This window comes from Salmo trutta, unplaced genomic scaffold, assembly GCF_901001165.1.
Source record: "Salmo trutta unplaced genomic scaffold, fSalTru1.1, whole genome shotgun sequence".
Lineage (NCBI taxonomy): Eukaryota > Metazoa > Chordata > Actinopteri > Salmoniformes > Salmonidae > Salmo > Salmo trutta.
Window position 1 is genome coordinate 28,215 of NW_021822749.1, and position 14,759 is coordinate 42,973.

General features: G+C 47.2%; 1 protein-coding gene across 4 annotated transcripts; it reads left to right on the forward strand.

Annotated features, from left to right (window-relative positions):
- The first annotated feature begins 124 nt into the window (after window positions 1-124).
- On the forward strand, window positions 125-14,178 carry LOC115184146 (DNA helicase B-like). 4 transcript variants are annotated; one of them, XM_029745137.1, is made up of 15 exons: window positions 137-456; window positions 1,202-1,561; window positions 2,142-2,389; window positions 2,747-2,965; window positions 3,095-3,763; window positions 4,966-5,143; window positions 8,446-8,587; window positions 8,837-8,982; window positions 9,078-9,162; window positions 10,341-10,400; window positions 11,219-11,504; window positions 11,623-11,781; window positions 12,165-12,908; window positions 13,512-13,652; window positions 13,693-14,178. In XM_029745137.1, exons 1-14 carry the CDS (start codon window positions 243-245, stop codon window positions 13,620-13,622), a joined length of 3,621 nt encoding a protein of 1,206 aa, XP_029600997.1. In that variant the 5' UTR covers window positions 137-242; the 3' UTR covers window positions 13,623-13,652; window positions 13,693-14,178. The 4 variants fall into 4 exon arrangements, with proteins under 4 accessions (XP_029601000.1, XP_029600999.1, XP_029600997.1 ...); XM_029745138.1 differs by having other exon boundaries at window positions 13,733-14,178; XM_029745139.1 differs by having other exon boundaries at window positions 129-456; window positions 2,148-2,389; window positions 13,512-14,178.
- Window positions 14,179-14,759: the final 581 nt, after the last annotated feature.

The window sequence follows — 14,759 nt, forward strand, 5'->3', positions numbered from 1 at the left end:
CATTCATGACTTACAATAAGATGGTGTAGTATCTGGTAAGCCTAATGGTAAGCCTAATGGTAAGCACAGGAATGAGACTCATCAAGCTGCACCTTACCCCCCAGGCCGGTCGGTGGCGCTTACCCGCTAGTTTTTAGCTTGTCTCGGAAAAAAAGATAAAGCACTTCCGCTTTTTCACTTCCCTATTTTTATATCAGCTGGCATATGAAATTACCGCGCGAAATAAGCAAAACAAAACAGAAATGTCTCAGTTGGGGTGTCCTCTTGGTGACAGAATCATAATAGGTTCCATTTTACCCGAAAAGAAGGTTAAAAAGGCGGAAAATGACGATTCTGATTGGGAAGATGATGAGGAGGAGGAAGAGGCACAGCCGGAGTTTCTGGATATGAAAGAGATGGACAGCGTTAGCTCTGGAGGACACATGTTTAATTCCTCCATACCGGGCCGAAACGAAGGTGAGTGGTCGTTGACAGATCATCATAGCTTTGATAAATGCACATGTATAAATTAGCCTAACTAGCTACTGCGGTTGTAACTTGCAACAAATGAGCTATATTTATCTATCTAGCAAGTTACCAATCATTCAGCGTTAGGGACTGCAACAGTGTCACTCTTATCGACCGAGCTTGTATTGATTATAATGTCTCCTACTGTAATTATATAGTTAGTTTAATCTGGTTTATCTCTTGTTAGTGACACTAATACAGCCACAAAAGGGTGGGTATCATGTGTGGAACATTCCAACAGGAATCTGCTACAAAAACGTCGTAAATAACAAGGTTGCCAACAAACAACGTATACAAAGTTGTATAGCGGCAGAATACGATACCGGGTAGAGGGTGGGCTGTTTCATTAAGGTTTTCCAGGTTTATTCTGAAAAGTGTCTGTCCTCTCTGGTAGCCTATGGACGAACATTAAGAATAATCTACGTGGGGAGTTGATGCCTATTCGGCAGCTAGTCAACTAGGTGAATTGATCAGGCTACTTTGTATGTGTTGTTTGTTGACAACCTTGTACTTTACCAACTTTTTGGAACAGATTCCTGTTGGACCGTTCCCACAAATGATACCCACCCCCCACAAAACACTACCATACAATCCACCACGATGAATGCATGCTGATGATCTAGCTAGATAACGTTAGTCGGCTAAATAACTATCTTGTGTAATTGTTTCATTTTCTATCCCATGTCCATTCTAGTTGATTTCCTGGACAGTGTGTCTGGTAAGAGATGCAGGGTAATGGGCCGGTTCAGTCTGAAGGACCCATGGTGGGAGGCTACCTGCTCAGCCCGCGCAGCCAGGGGCAAGCTGCTGCTGCGGGGCTACCCTGCCTACCGCCTTCGCTCAGACCTCCAGGGAGACCAGGGTCGCTCCATCCTGTCTCTGTTCCTCACAGCCTGCGGCGTGGATGGACAGTTTGTCACCCCGTTCTTTGCTTGGCTGCCGATGGGAAGGAAGGTGGAGTTGGCTAACCTGCAGGAAGTTCTGGCTGAGTTTGAGGAAGGAGAGCAGCACAGAGCATTGGCACAGCAGATTAAAGCCTTGGTCTCTGTTTCAGGTAGGTGGACGTGAGGGAGAGATACATCTTGACCCTGATCTATAGTGTTTTGGTAATATGAAGTGCTGTGAGTAAAGACCATAGCTGTGTTTGAATACTCATACTAACTATACCATACTATTTGTGACGCAAAGTAGGTATGTAGTATGCTTATTAGTCATAGGGTGCGTTTGTAAATTCGCAGAATAACTGCTGAATTAACAAACGCTCAACACCCGTTGAATATGGCCGGTGTCGGTCAACGTCGGCAAAAAAAAAACGTATTTCAGTTGTTGCCAGCAGCACAGTTAGTTACCAACGCTCAACACCCGTTGAATCTGACACCGCCCTGAATTTACAAACGCCCAGAGCGCACTCTGGCACTCCAGATTGAAGTTACGAACACACCCCAAGTCTAGCTAGTAATCTGTTACACTAACAAGCTAGCAATAGGTTGCATAGCAACAGCATCAACTTCCGGTAGACGGGTGAAGCGCTAGTACTCTCAACTGAAATGTTACCGTTAGTTTACAGTATACTAACATACAGTATGTTACTATGGGTATTCCAACACAGCTCATGTCATCGGTATGTCTGTCAGTTGCAGGGATGCGCGTGACGGCTGCCTCTCTGTACCCCAATGTGATGAGATACCTGCCTACCCTACTGCCCGGGCGCTTCACTGAGCTACTGGGCTGGGGAAAGAAAAGCCAGAAACATCCTGCTGCACAGGGTGCTACACATGTCACACAGATAGAGGAAGAGGAGGAGGAAGAGGAGGATCTCAGCTTGCTGGCCAAACTAGAGGAGATTATCAAGACTGACGTGTGGAAGCTGGGCCTTAACTATGTAAGCATAACCTCCTGGCTGGTTGGGGACTGTGGTTGGTTAACATACTGTGTCAACAGTTTCTGTAGACTTTAATCAGACCAATCCAGCAGTGAACTATCACAGAGCCCCCCTCTAATCTGCCATGAACGCTTTGATCAGACCAATCCAGCAGTGAACTATCACAGAGCCCCCCTCTAATCTGCCATGAACGCTTTGATCAGACATAATCAATTATTTTCTTATTTTAGTTTATCTTGAGTAATCGCTTCTCACTTTTCCTCTCTCTTACTCCCTCCCTTTCTCTCCCCCCCCTCCCTTTCTCCCCCCCCCCTACTCCCCCCCCCCCCCCCCCTCGCCTACTCCCCCTCTCTCTAGGTTATGTACAAGGAGTTGAGGGTGGTCCATTGCGAGGCTCAGCTGAGATCCTTCCATGAGTGTAAACTGTTCCAAGAGATCCCTCTGAAGCAGCGTAATGCCCTGCGAGTCTACGACTCTCTGAAGACCCACTGCTACAGGACGGGCAGTACCTACACGGAGCTCCCCACCCTGTGTGACGAGGTCAGGAGAGGATGGAAGTCCGTGGTGGAGATGGAGGAACACAACACAAATACGTCTGTCCTCTTTGTGGTTTTATGTATTGTTTGTTGGTTCGCTTGCTGACGCAGCTCCATATGTATTTTTGTAAATTTCAAATGTAGTTAATTCGTTCGTTCTTTCATTCAGGTGTGGGACGCAGTCCACTTCCTCAAAGAGCTGGGTGTAGTGGTACGGGATCGCCAGAAGGTGGCGCTGCAGAACCTGCATTCTTATGAGACTGGGATAGCTGAGTGTCTTCGCTGTCTGATGCAGGGAGAGCGCTGGGTTATACCTCTGGATGTCAACGAGGTGCTGACTGCTTCAGCACTGGAGAGGCTGAGGAAGAAGGGAGGGGATGGAGGGAGTAGGGAGGGTCAAGGTGGAGGTGAAGTGGACTCTGACGCAGAACCAGCCCCTACAGATCAGGGCCCTCCAGTAGATTTAGACCCAGATCAGATACGTGCAGCGGAGATGATCTGTTCCAATCCGGTGACGGTGATCAGCGGTAAGGGCGGCTGTGGTAAGACCACGGTGGTGAGTCTGCTGTTCAAGGCAGCCTTGCAGCAGAGCCCAGAGGAGGAGGTCAGGAAGGTATGCTGGGACTTTGAGAATGACTCCTTGGGGTCCGAGGCGTGGGAGGAAGAAGCCCTGTCGCCCAGTCTCCTCTCTCAGTTAGAGGGGGAGGTAAAGGACGAGAGGAAGAAGTCGTCGTGGGTTTTACAGGGAGAGGACGAGGTGTTACTAACAGCGCCCACAGGGAGAGCTGCGTCTCTGCTCACCAAGAGGACCTGCCTCAAGGCCTACACCCTGCATCAGGTTGGTACAGGAGACAGTTCTGCCCTTAGAATGACTTCTAGAATGGTTCTGACCCAGTTCTGACTATGTTCTATTAGCCAGGTACAGAACAGGTTTCTGACTGGTAAACATTAGCCTGGGTAAAGCTAGAAGTCACATGCTCTGTCCATGTAGGCTTTGTCTCTGTAATAGAAAGGTATCGGTGAGACCAAAATAAACAGCTGAAATGTTTTGTCACTTACATGATTTACAAAGGATTATTTGTGTAACTTGTAGGTCAAGTTTACCACATATTCACCGCCAGCGGCCATATTCACCGCCAGCGGCCATATTGTTCTAAATGAACCAGTTGAACATCAGTAGTCAGGTCCATGTGTTGTACATAGTGTCACTTCCAGAGGTCACAGATATCTAACCCCTCCCTCCTGTTCACTCTCCCTCCTGTAACCTCTCCCTCCTGTAACCCCTCCCTCCTGTAACCTCTCCCTCCTGTAACCTCTCCCTCCTGTAACCCCTCCCTCCTGTAACCCCTCCCTCCTGTAACCCCTCCCTCCTGTTCACCTCTCCCTCCTGTTCACTCTCCCTCCTGTTCACCTCTCCCTCCTGTTCACCTCTCCCTCCTGTTCACCTCTCCCTCCTGTTCACCTCTCCCTCCTGTTCACCTCTCCCTCCTGTTCACCTCTCCCTCCTGTTCACCTCTCCCTCCTGTTCACCTCTCCCTCCTGTTCACTCTCCCTCCTGTTCACTCTCCCTCCTGTTCACTCTCCCTCCTGTTCACCCCTCCCTCCTGTTCACCCCTCCCTCCTGTTCACCCCTCCCTCCTGTTCACCCCTCCCTCCTGTTCACCCCTCCCTCCTGTTCACCCCTCCCTCCTGTTCACTCTCCCTCCTGTTCACCCCTCCCTCCTGTTCACCCCTCCCTCCTGTTCACCCCTCCCTCCTGTTCACCCCTCCCTCCTGTTCACCCCTCCCTCCTGTTCACCCCTCCCTCCTGTTCACCCCTCCCTCCTGTTCACCCCTCCCTCCTGTTCACCCCTCCCTCCCGTTCACTCTTCCCTGTCACCCCTCCCTCCTGTTCACTCTTCCCTGTCACCTCTCCCTCCTGTAACCCTTCCCTCCTGTAACCCCTCTCCCTCCTGTCACCCCTCTCCCTCCTGTCACCCCTCCCTCCTGTAACCCCTCTCCCTCCTGTAACCCCTCTCTCCTGTCACCCCTCCCTGTCAGGTGCTGTGGAGTTTCATGCAGGCCAAGAGGGACCCCAACGGGGCTCCTGAGGAGTGGAAGTTTGCGTGTGTGCGTGTGTTGGTGGTGGACGAGGGCAGTCTGGTGTGTGTTCGGCTCCTCCACTCCGTCCTCACCATGCTCACCAAACACGCACAGCTCAGGAAGTTTGTCATCTTGGGTATGTTGGCTTTTAAGTTCAGGTTTAAGATTTACATGTTTCACATGTAAAATGTGATGCCAACACTTGGGGGGGGGGTGAAGGTGGAACAGAGTTAGGTAAGGAGAAGACTTCCTGTCCTATACAATGGACTTCCTGTCCTTTTTCAAGGGAAACACTATGTGGTCCACTAGACTGCTCAGAATCCCTGATCTACAAATCACCTTGTATCCCAATAAACTCCTCATTATCTGAATGACATTAGACAACACTGCTTTATAACCCTATCCTGCTAGGACTTAAGGTTTAGGACTTACTGGCTGACTGAGTTTGTCTAGGGGATGCTGACCACCATCCAGCCAGCCAACTCCTTGTCAAATAAATCAAATCACATTTTATTGGTCACATACACATGTTTAGCAGATGTTAAAGCGAGTGTAGCGAAATGCTTGTGCTTCTACTTCCAACAGTGCAGTAATATCAACATGTAATCTAACAATTCCCCAACAACCTAATATATAACTACCTTTATAGGGATGGAATAACAATATGTACATATATGGATGAGCGATGACCGAGGAGCGTAGACGAGATGCAGTGGATGGTATAAGATACAGTATATACAGTTGAAGTTTACATACACTAGGTTGGAGTCATTAAAACTTGTTTTTCAACCACTCCACACATTTATTGTTAACAAACTATAGTTTTGTCAAGTCGGTTAGGACATCTACTTTTTGCATGACACAAGTACATTTTTCCAACAATTGTTTACAGACAGATTATTTCACTTATAATTCACCGTATCACAATTCCAGTGGGTCAGAAGTTTACATACACTAAGTTGACTGTGCCTTTAATTAAACAGCTTGGAAAATTCCAGAAAAGGATGTCTTGGCTTTAGAAGATTCTGATAGGCTAATTTACGTAATTTGAGTCAATTGGAGGTGTACCTGTGGATGTATTTCAAGGCCTACCTTCAAACTCAGTGCCTCTTTGCTTGACATCATGGTGAAATCAAAAGAAATCAGCCAAGACCTCAGAAAAAAAAATGGTATTCCTCCACAAGTCTGTTTCATCCTTGGGAGCAATTTCCAAACGCCTGAAGGTACCACGTTCATCTATACAAACAATAGTACGCACGTATAAACACCATGGGACCACGCAGCCATCATACCGCTCAGGAAGGAGAGGCGTTCTGTCTCCTAGAGATGAACGTACTTCGGCGCGAAAAGTCAAATCAATCCCAGAGCCACAGCAAAGGACCTTGTGAAGATGCTGGAGGAAACAGGTACAAAAGTATCTATATCCACAGTAAAACAAGTCCTATATCGACATAGGCTGCTCAGCAAGGAAGAAGCCACTGCTCCAAAACCGCCATAAAAAAGCCAGACTATGGTTTGCAACTGCACGTGGGGACAAAGATCGTACTTTTTGGGGAAATGTCCTCTGTTCTCATGGAACAAAAATAGAACTGTTTGGCCATAATGACCATTGTTATGTTTGGAGGAAAAAGGGGGAGGCTTGCAAGCCGGAGAACACCAGCCCAACGTGAAGCATGGGGGTGGCAGCGTCATGTTGGGGGGGTGCTTTGCTGCAGGAGGGACTGGTGCACTTCACAAAATAGATGGCATCATGAGGCGGGAAAATTATGTGGCTATATTGAAGCAACATCTCAAGACATCAGTCAGAAAGTTAAAGCTTGGTCACAAATGGGTCTTCCAAATGGACAATGACCCCAAGCATACTTCCAAAGTTGTGGCAAAACGGCTTAAGGACAACAAAGTCAAGGTATTGGAGTGGCCATCAAAAAGCCCTGACCTCAATCCCATAGAAAATATGTGGGCAGAACTGAAAAAACGTGTGTGAGCAAAGAGGCCTACAAACCTGACTCAGTTACACCAGCTCTGCCAGGAGGAATGGGCCAAAATTCACCCAACTTATTGTGGGAAGCTTGTGGAAGGCTACCTGAAACGTTTGACCCAAGTTAAACAATTTTAAAGGCAATGCTACCAAACACTCAATTAGTATATGTAAACTTCTGACCCACTGGGAATGTGATGAAATAAATAAAAGCTGAATTAAATCATTCTCTCTACTATTATTCTCACATTTTCACATTCTTAAAATGAAGTGGTGATCCTAACTGACCTAAGACAGGGAATTTTTACTAGGATTAAATGTCAGGAATTGTGAAAAACTGAGTTTAAATGTATTTGGCAAAGGTGTATGTATACTTCCGACTTCAACTGTACATATGAGATGAGTAATGTAAGATATGTAAACATTATTAAAGTGGCATTGTTTAAAGTGACTAGTGAGTCTCTATGTAGGCAGCAGCCTCTCTGTGTTAGTGATGGCTGTTTAGCAGTCTGATGGCCTTGAGATAGAAGCTGTTTTTCAGTCTCTCGGTCCCAGCTTTGATGCACCTGTACTGACTTCGCCTTCTGGATGATAGCTGGGTGAACAGGCAGTGGCTCGGGTGGTTGTTGTCCTTGATGATCTTTTTGGCCTTCCTGTGACATCGGGTGGTGTAGGTGTCATGGAGGGCAGGTAGTTTGACCCCGGTGATGCGTTGTGCAGACCGCACCGCCCTCTGGAGAGCCTTGCGGTTGTGGGCGGTGCAGTTGCTGTACTTGGCGGTGATACAGCCCAACAGGATGCTCTCGATTGTGCATGTGTAGAAGTTTGTCAGGATTCTAGATGAAAAGCCACATTTCTTCAGCCTCCTGTGGTTGAAGAGGCGCTGTTGTGCCTTCTTCACCACACTGTCTATGTGGGTGGACCATTTCAGTTTGACCGTGATGTGTACGCCGAGGAACTTAAAACTCTCCACCTTCTCCACTACTGTCACGTCAATGTGGATAGGGGGGTGCTCCCTCTGCTGTTTCCTGAAGTCCACCATCATCTCCTTTGTTTTGTTGACGTTGAGTGTGAGGTTGTTTTCCTGACACCACACTCCAAGTGCCCTCACCTCCTCCCTGTAGACCGTCTCGTCGTTGTTGGTAGTCAAGCCCACTACTGTTGTGTCGTCAGCAAACTTGATGATTGAGTTGGAGGCGTGCATGGCCACGCAGTCGTGGGTGAACAGGGAGTACAGGAGAGGGCTGAGAACGCACCCTTGTGGGGCCCCAGTGTTGAGGGTCAGCGAAGTGGAAATGTTGTTTCCTACCTTCGCCACCTGGGGGCAGCCCGTCAGGAAGTATGGCCTGTTCCATAGTCTGACTGACTGTTTGTCTAGGTGATGTGTGTCAGCTGACCAGTATCCAGCCAGGAAACACCTTGTATGACCTGGTCTACAGTCTGACTGACTGTTTGTCTAGGTGATGTGCGTCAGCTGCCCAGTATCGAGCCAGGAAACACCTTGTGTGACCTGTTCTGCAGTCTGGGCCGAGCCCACTGGGCCATCGAGATGAAGACCAATCACAGAGCTGAGTCTCAACTCATCGTCAACAACGCCGGACTGTAAATACGACATTGGTTTTTGTCTTTTCCAACAAACATATAAATACCACAGTGACTCTGATAATATCAAAATAATTAAAATAATTCAGTATGTAGATAAAATTTTGCAAATTCAGATATTTAATAAATACTTTTTTTTTTTAAATAACAAATTCTGTAAGATTGTTTTTTGACAAATGTTTTTATCATCTGATGCCATGACTGACCATGAGAAAGGAGAAATCCTGCGTCTGTCCTTTTTTTAATCAGAATCGCAGAGATGGGGTTGACTCATACCTTCAGGCCGCTCCACTACGACGCCATCTTGGATCTGAATGGAAGTTACACCATGCCCTCTGAAGACAAGAGGTTCATCCTCATCCTGCTGCCCAACACCAGCGAGGACTCTGACTATGGTGAGTACACCATGGACTCCATCTTGCAGGTGCTGTGCGCTGAAAACCCGTAAAAGTGACAATATAATGCAACACAATTTGATGTCGTTTTTCAGACCTCCAGATGGCTATCGAACTATTATTGAAAGCTGCTCCAGGACTGAAGAATGATGTCACGTCACAGTTCATTGCCTTCAGAAGGTAAGACATGCAGAACACAGTAGTGATCCGATATGTAGAGGTTCTCTATACCATTGATACTATAGGACAGTAGAGGTTCTCTATACCATTGATACTATAGGACAGTAGTGATCCGATATGTAGAGGTTCTCTATACCATTGATACTATAGGACAGTAGAGGTTCTCTATACCATTGATACTATAGGACAGTAGTGATCCGATATGTAGAGGTTCTCTATACCATTGATACTATAGGACAGTAGTGATCAGATATGTAGAGGTTCTCTATACCATTGATACTATAGGACAGTAGTGATCAGATATGTAGAGGTTCTCTATACCATTGATACTATAGGACAGTAGAGGTTCTCTATACCATTGATACTATAGGACAGTAGTGATCCGATATGTAGAGGTTCTCTATACCATTGATACTATAGGACAGTAGAGGTTCTCTATACCATTGATACTATAGGACAGTAGTGATCCGATATGTAGAGGTTCTCTACACCATTGATACTATAGGACAGTAGAGGTTCTCTATACCATTGATACTATAGGACAGTAGAGGGATCAGATATGTAGAGGTTCTCTATACCATTGATACTATAGGACAGTAGAGGGATCCGATATGTAGAGGTTCTCTATACCATTGATACTATAGGACAGTAGAGGGATCCGATATGTAGAGGTTCTCTATACCATTGATACTATAGGACAGTAGAGTGATCCGATATGTAGAGGTTCTCTATACCATTGATACTATAGGACAGTAGAGGGATCCGATATGTAGAGGTTCTCTATACCATTGATACTATAGGACAGTAGAGGGATCAGATATGTAGAGGTTCTCTATACCATTGATACTATAGGACAGTAGAGGGATCAGATATGTAGAGGTTCTCTATACCATTGAGACTATAGGACAGTAGAGGGATCAGATATGTAGAGGTTCTCTATACCATTGAGACTATAGGACAGTAGAGGGATCAGATATGTAGAGGTTCTCTATACCATTGATACTATAGGACAGTAGAGGGATCAGATATGTAGAGGTTCTCTATACCATTGAGACTATAGGACAGTAGAGAGATCAGATATGTAGAGGTTCTCTATACCATTGATACTATAGGACAGTAGAGGGGTTCTCTATATTATTGTTTGACCTGTATCTTAACTGTGCCTCTTTGTTTTTCAGGAGGGAGTGTGCCTTGATCAATGAGCTTTGCTGCAAACATTACTGCAACCACTGCACCAAGTAAGATGCTGTTTCTACCGCTGTAGGAAGATATGCTCTTTCTACTGCTATAGGAAGAGATGCTGTTTCTACTGCTGTAGGAAGAGATGCCGTTTCTACCGCTGTAGGAAGAGATGCTGTTTCTACCGCTGTAGGAAGAGATGCCGTTTCTACCGCTGTAGGAAGAGATGCCGTTTCTACCGCTGTAGGAAGAGATGCCGTTTCTACCGCTGCAGGAAGAGATGCCGTTTCTACCGCTGCAGGAAGAGATGCCGTTTCTACCGCTGCAGGAAGAGATGCCGTTTCTACCGCTGTAGGAGGAGATGCCGTTTCTGCCGCTGTTAGTAGGAGAGACGCCGTTTCTGCCGCTGTTAGTAGGAGAGACGCCGTTTCTGCCGCTGTTAGTAGGAGAGACGCCGTTTCTGCCGCTGTTAATAGGGGAGACGCCGTTTCTGCCGCTGTTGGGAGGGGAGACGCCGTTTCTGCCGCTGTTGGGAGGAAGAGACGCCGTTTCTGCCGCTGTTGGGAGGAAGAGACGCCGTTTCTGCCGCTGTTAGTAGGGGAGACGCCGTTTCTGCCGCTGTTGGGAGGAAGAGACGCCGTTTCTGCCGCTGTTGGGAGGGGAGACGCCGTTAGCAGTAGAAACAATATCTCTTCTGTGTAATGAGTGGACCACCAGATAGAGCTGTTGTAAAAAGGAAGAATGTGCAATGTGAGGAGACAGAGGAGACTTACCTCCATTCCTAGATCTTGTTTGTTTCTGTTAGAAATCCCAGCTGGTCTCCTTAGCTGTAGATAGATTCATCATTTGGGTTTGATATGTTGATCTTTTACCTCAGAAACAACAAGAACCGACTAGCTTTCCAGCCGGGAGATAAAGTCTGCTGTACAAAGAACGGCTACGTCACAGACAGGAACAAGGAAGTGTCTCCTGAAGAAGAGGACTTGGAGAACAGCTATGTAGCTGACAGGGCCAGGACCAAGCAGAGACTTCCTGGGCCGGACGGAGAGGAGAGTCGGAGAGGGAACGGGGCCACACAGAGAAATGGAAGTGGTGACAAAATGAAAAGCAAAGAGAAGAATAAAGAGCGCCTGTGTAACGGAGAGATATTCTTTATTAAACATGTGAGAAATGAGAGGACCTTTCACTGAACCAATAGTTACATGTTTTTAGGCTATTCTGGAGTTGCTCAATTCTAATTGGCTGAGCCGTGCTCTTTGGTTGTGTCTCCTCCTATGACAGGACGTGACAGAGGAGGAGGCGGGCTCACAGCGGAGCAGGAAGCAGAGGTACTTGACTCTGGATGATCGTGACGGACGGATGCTGTGCGTTTCCTTTAGGGAGCTACAGAGAGAATGTAAACTGCAACATGCCTGGGCTAGGACCATACACACCTTCCAGGTGTGTGTGTGTGTGTGTGTGTGGCGGGGGGGGGGGGGGGGGGGGGGGAGGAGTATTTGATCCCCTGCTGATTTTGCACGTTTGCCCACTGACAAAGAAAGGATCAGTCTATAATTTTAATGGTGGGTTTATTTGAACAGTGAGAGACAGAATAACAACAAAAATATCCAGAAAAACACATGTCAAACATGTTATAAATTGATTTGTATTTGTAATTGATCTGTAATTTTTTTAATTGATTTGTATGTATTCTCTCTGTCTCTCTGTCTCCATTCACAAACTGATGAATGATTAAACTAAGCAGTTCAGTAGATTCTAACTAGTTAGACATTTTCTGTGATGGAGTCTTCAGTTGTACTGTACCTTCCTTCTCTGTGCTTCAGGGGTCGGAGACCGAGACGATTGTGTACGTGCTGGGTAACGGTAGCGTCCAGACGTGGAAACACGTGTACACGGCTGTGACACGGGGACAGAAGCGTGTATATGTCATAGCCAAGCAGGAGGGCATGGCCTCAGCCATCAAGAGACACATCATCCCACGTAACACCCGGCTGGGAACCCTGGTCAAAGAGCTGCTGGTCCAGCCTGGGGCTGAGGGGCAGGACCAACCAGACCAGAACCAACCCCAGTCGGGCACACCTCGCAGGGCAGCCCCAGGCTTCGGGCCTACACAGACACCTAGCTGGTCTCTAAGGACCCCCTACAGAACCCCTATAGCAGCACCCAGACTCCTCTCTACACCCATCCTAGCAGTCCCACTTCAAGCCAATCGTGTCCAGTCCCACTCTACGTCAGTCCTACCCAGGCAGCTGTGGAGAAATGAGCCTCCAACAGCTCCTCAGGCAGATGCTACAGACACCTCTCTAATGGACGACATCACTTTCAGTCAGGCATATACCTGGTCGCCTATGAACAGCAGCTCTGAGGACCCCTCCCAGGAGCAGCCTGGGTCGTGTGAGGGGGAGGAGGGGATGAAAATGGAGGCTAGCAGCAGCGCTGTAGAGGATGGACACATGGGGAAGGGTTCACATTTAGCTGCTCAGTCTGGGGTTGTGGGCAGCCCTTCCAAGAGGACCCTCGCTCCTGACAGGGGGGAACAGAATGTAACTCCTTCTAAACAGATCAAGGTAAGAGAAAGAGGCAGATTTTCAGTTGTGCTTTTTGTGGTGGAAGCAGTACATTTTCACACATGACTAGGGCACATCTGAACAAGTATTTGTGGTGTGGAGGGGGGGTTATTTTAGTAGAAGGGTTTGAGGTTGGAGGGGGGGTTATTTTAGTAGAAGGGTTTGAGGTTGGAGGGGGGGTTATTTTAGTAGAAGTGGAGGTGGTGTGGAGGGGGGGTTATTTTAGTAGGAGGGTTTGATGTGTGGAGGAGGGGGGGTTATTTTAGTAGAAGTGGTTGAGGTGTGGAGGAGGGGGGGTTATTTTAGTAGAAGTGGTTGAGGTGTGGAGGGAGGGGGGGTTATTTTAGTAGAAGTGGTTGAGGTGTGTAGGAGGGGGGGTTATTTTAGTAGAAGTGGTTGAGGTGTGGAGGAGGGGGGGGGTTATTTTAGTAGAAGTGGTTGAGGTGTGTAGGAGGGGGGGTTATTTTAGTAGAAGTGGTTGAGGTGTGGAGGAGGGGGGGGGTTATTTTAGTAGAAGGGTTTTAGTGGTTATTCTAAGAGAGTTAGTTGGGAAGAGTTGTCACTTTTCTCTGACTCCATCTTGTTGTCGTGTCATCTGTGTAGGTGGAGCCGTTCCAATCACCGCTGGGCTGTTCCAGCCTGCAGCAGCTCTCCCTCCGCACGCCCACTCACGGCAAACGGCTCTTCCAAGATCCACCCTCCGATCAGGACTGAACACCTTCTCTCCCTGACCCAGGAGACCAGGATATCTTATGATTGATGGCCACTACTGCATTGATACCAGGATATCTTATGATTGATGGCCACTACTGCATTGATACCAGGATATCTTATGATTGATGGCCACTACTGCATTGATACCAGGATATCTTATGATTGATGGCCACCACTGCATTGATACCAGGATATGTTACGATTGATGGCCACTACTGCATTGATACCAGGATATCTTATGATTGATGGCCACTACTGCATTGATACCAGGATATCTTATGATTGATGGCCACCACTGCATTGATACCAGGATATCTTATGATTGATGGCCACCACTGCATTGATACCAGGATATCTTATGATTGATGGCCACTACTGCATTGATACCAGGATATTTAAATCAAATCATATTTTATACGCCATATGCACGGAATACAACAGGTGTTACCATGAAATGCTTTCTTACAAGCCCTTAACCAACAATGCAGTTTTAATCAAATATGAGTTGGGGAAGTCAAGGTAATTAAGGTAGGTTGGGGTAAAGTGACTGCATAGATAATAATGAAAAGAGAGTAGCAGCAGTAGTAGTGGGGGGGGGGGGGTCATTGTAAATAGTCTGGTGGCCATTTGATGAACTGTTCAGCACTCTTATGTCTTGGGGGTGGAAGCTATTAAGGAGCCTTTTGGACTTGGCGCTCTGGTACTGCTTCCCGTGCGGTAGCAGAGAGAACAGTCTATGACTTGGCTGGCTGGAGTCTGACAATTTTTAGGGCCTTCCGCTGTCACCGCCTGGTATAGAGGTCCTGGATGGTAGGAAGCTTGGTCCCAGTGATGTACCGGGCCGTACACACTACCCTCTGTGGTGCCTTGCAGTCGGAATCCCCTCCGGCGCCATCATTAGACAGTAAACTCTGCATTATTATCTGTTTATTTTAAAGTCATGTTTTAATTGCTATACATCTGGGCTTGTATCATTTTATTGATCAAAGGTAAGTGCCTCAGATGAGATTGTCATCAGTTTGTTGCAGATTGAGAGAGGCTGAGATATTGACAGGAGAAAATCACCTCAACTATGTTGTTTTCCCCACTCTGTAAATCACCTCAGCCATGTTGTTTTTCCCACTCTGTAAATCACCT

Excerpts from the sequence above, each read along its gene's own strand:
- LOC115184146 (XM_029745137.1), top strand. The coding sequence starts at position 243 with ATGTCTCAGTTGGGGTGTCCTCTTGGTGACAGAATCATAATAGGTTCC. Across the intron at positions 8,588-8,836 it reads ATCGTCAACAACGCCGGACT|AATCGCAGAGATGGGGTTGA; the intron begins GTAAATACGACA and ends TTTTTTAATCAG. Across the intron at positions 11,505-11,622 it reads AGATATTCTTTATTAAACAT|GACGTGACAGAGGAGGAGGC; the intron begins GTGAGAAATGAG and ends CTCCTATGACAG.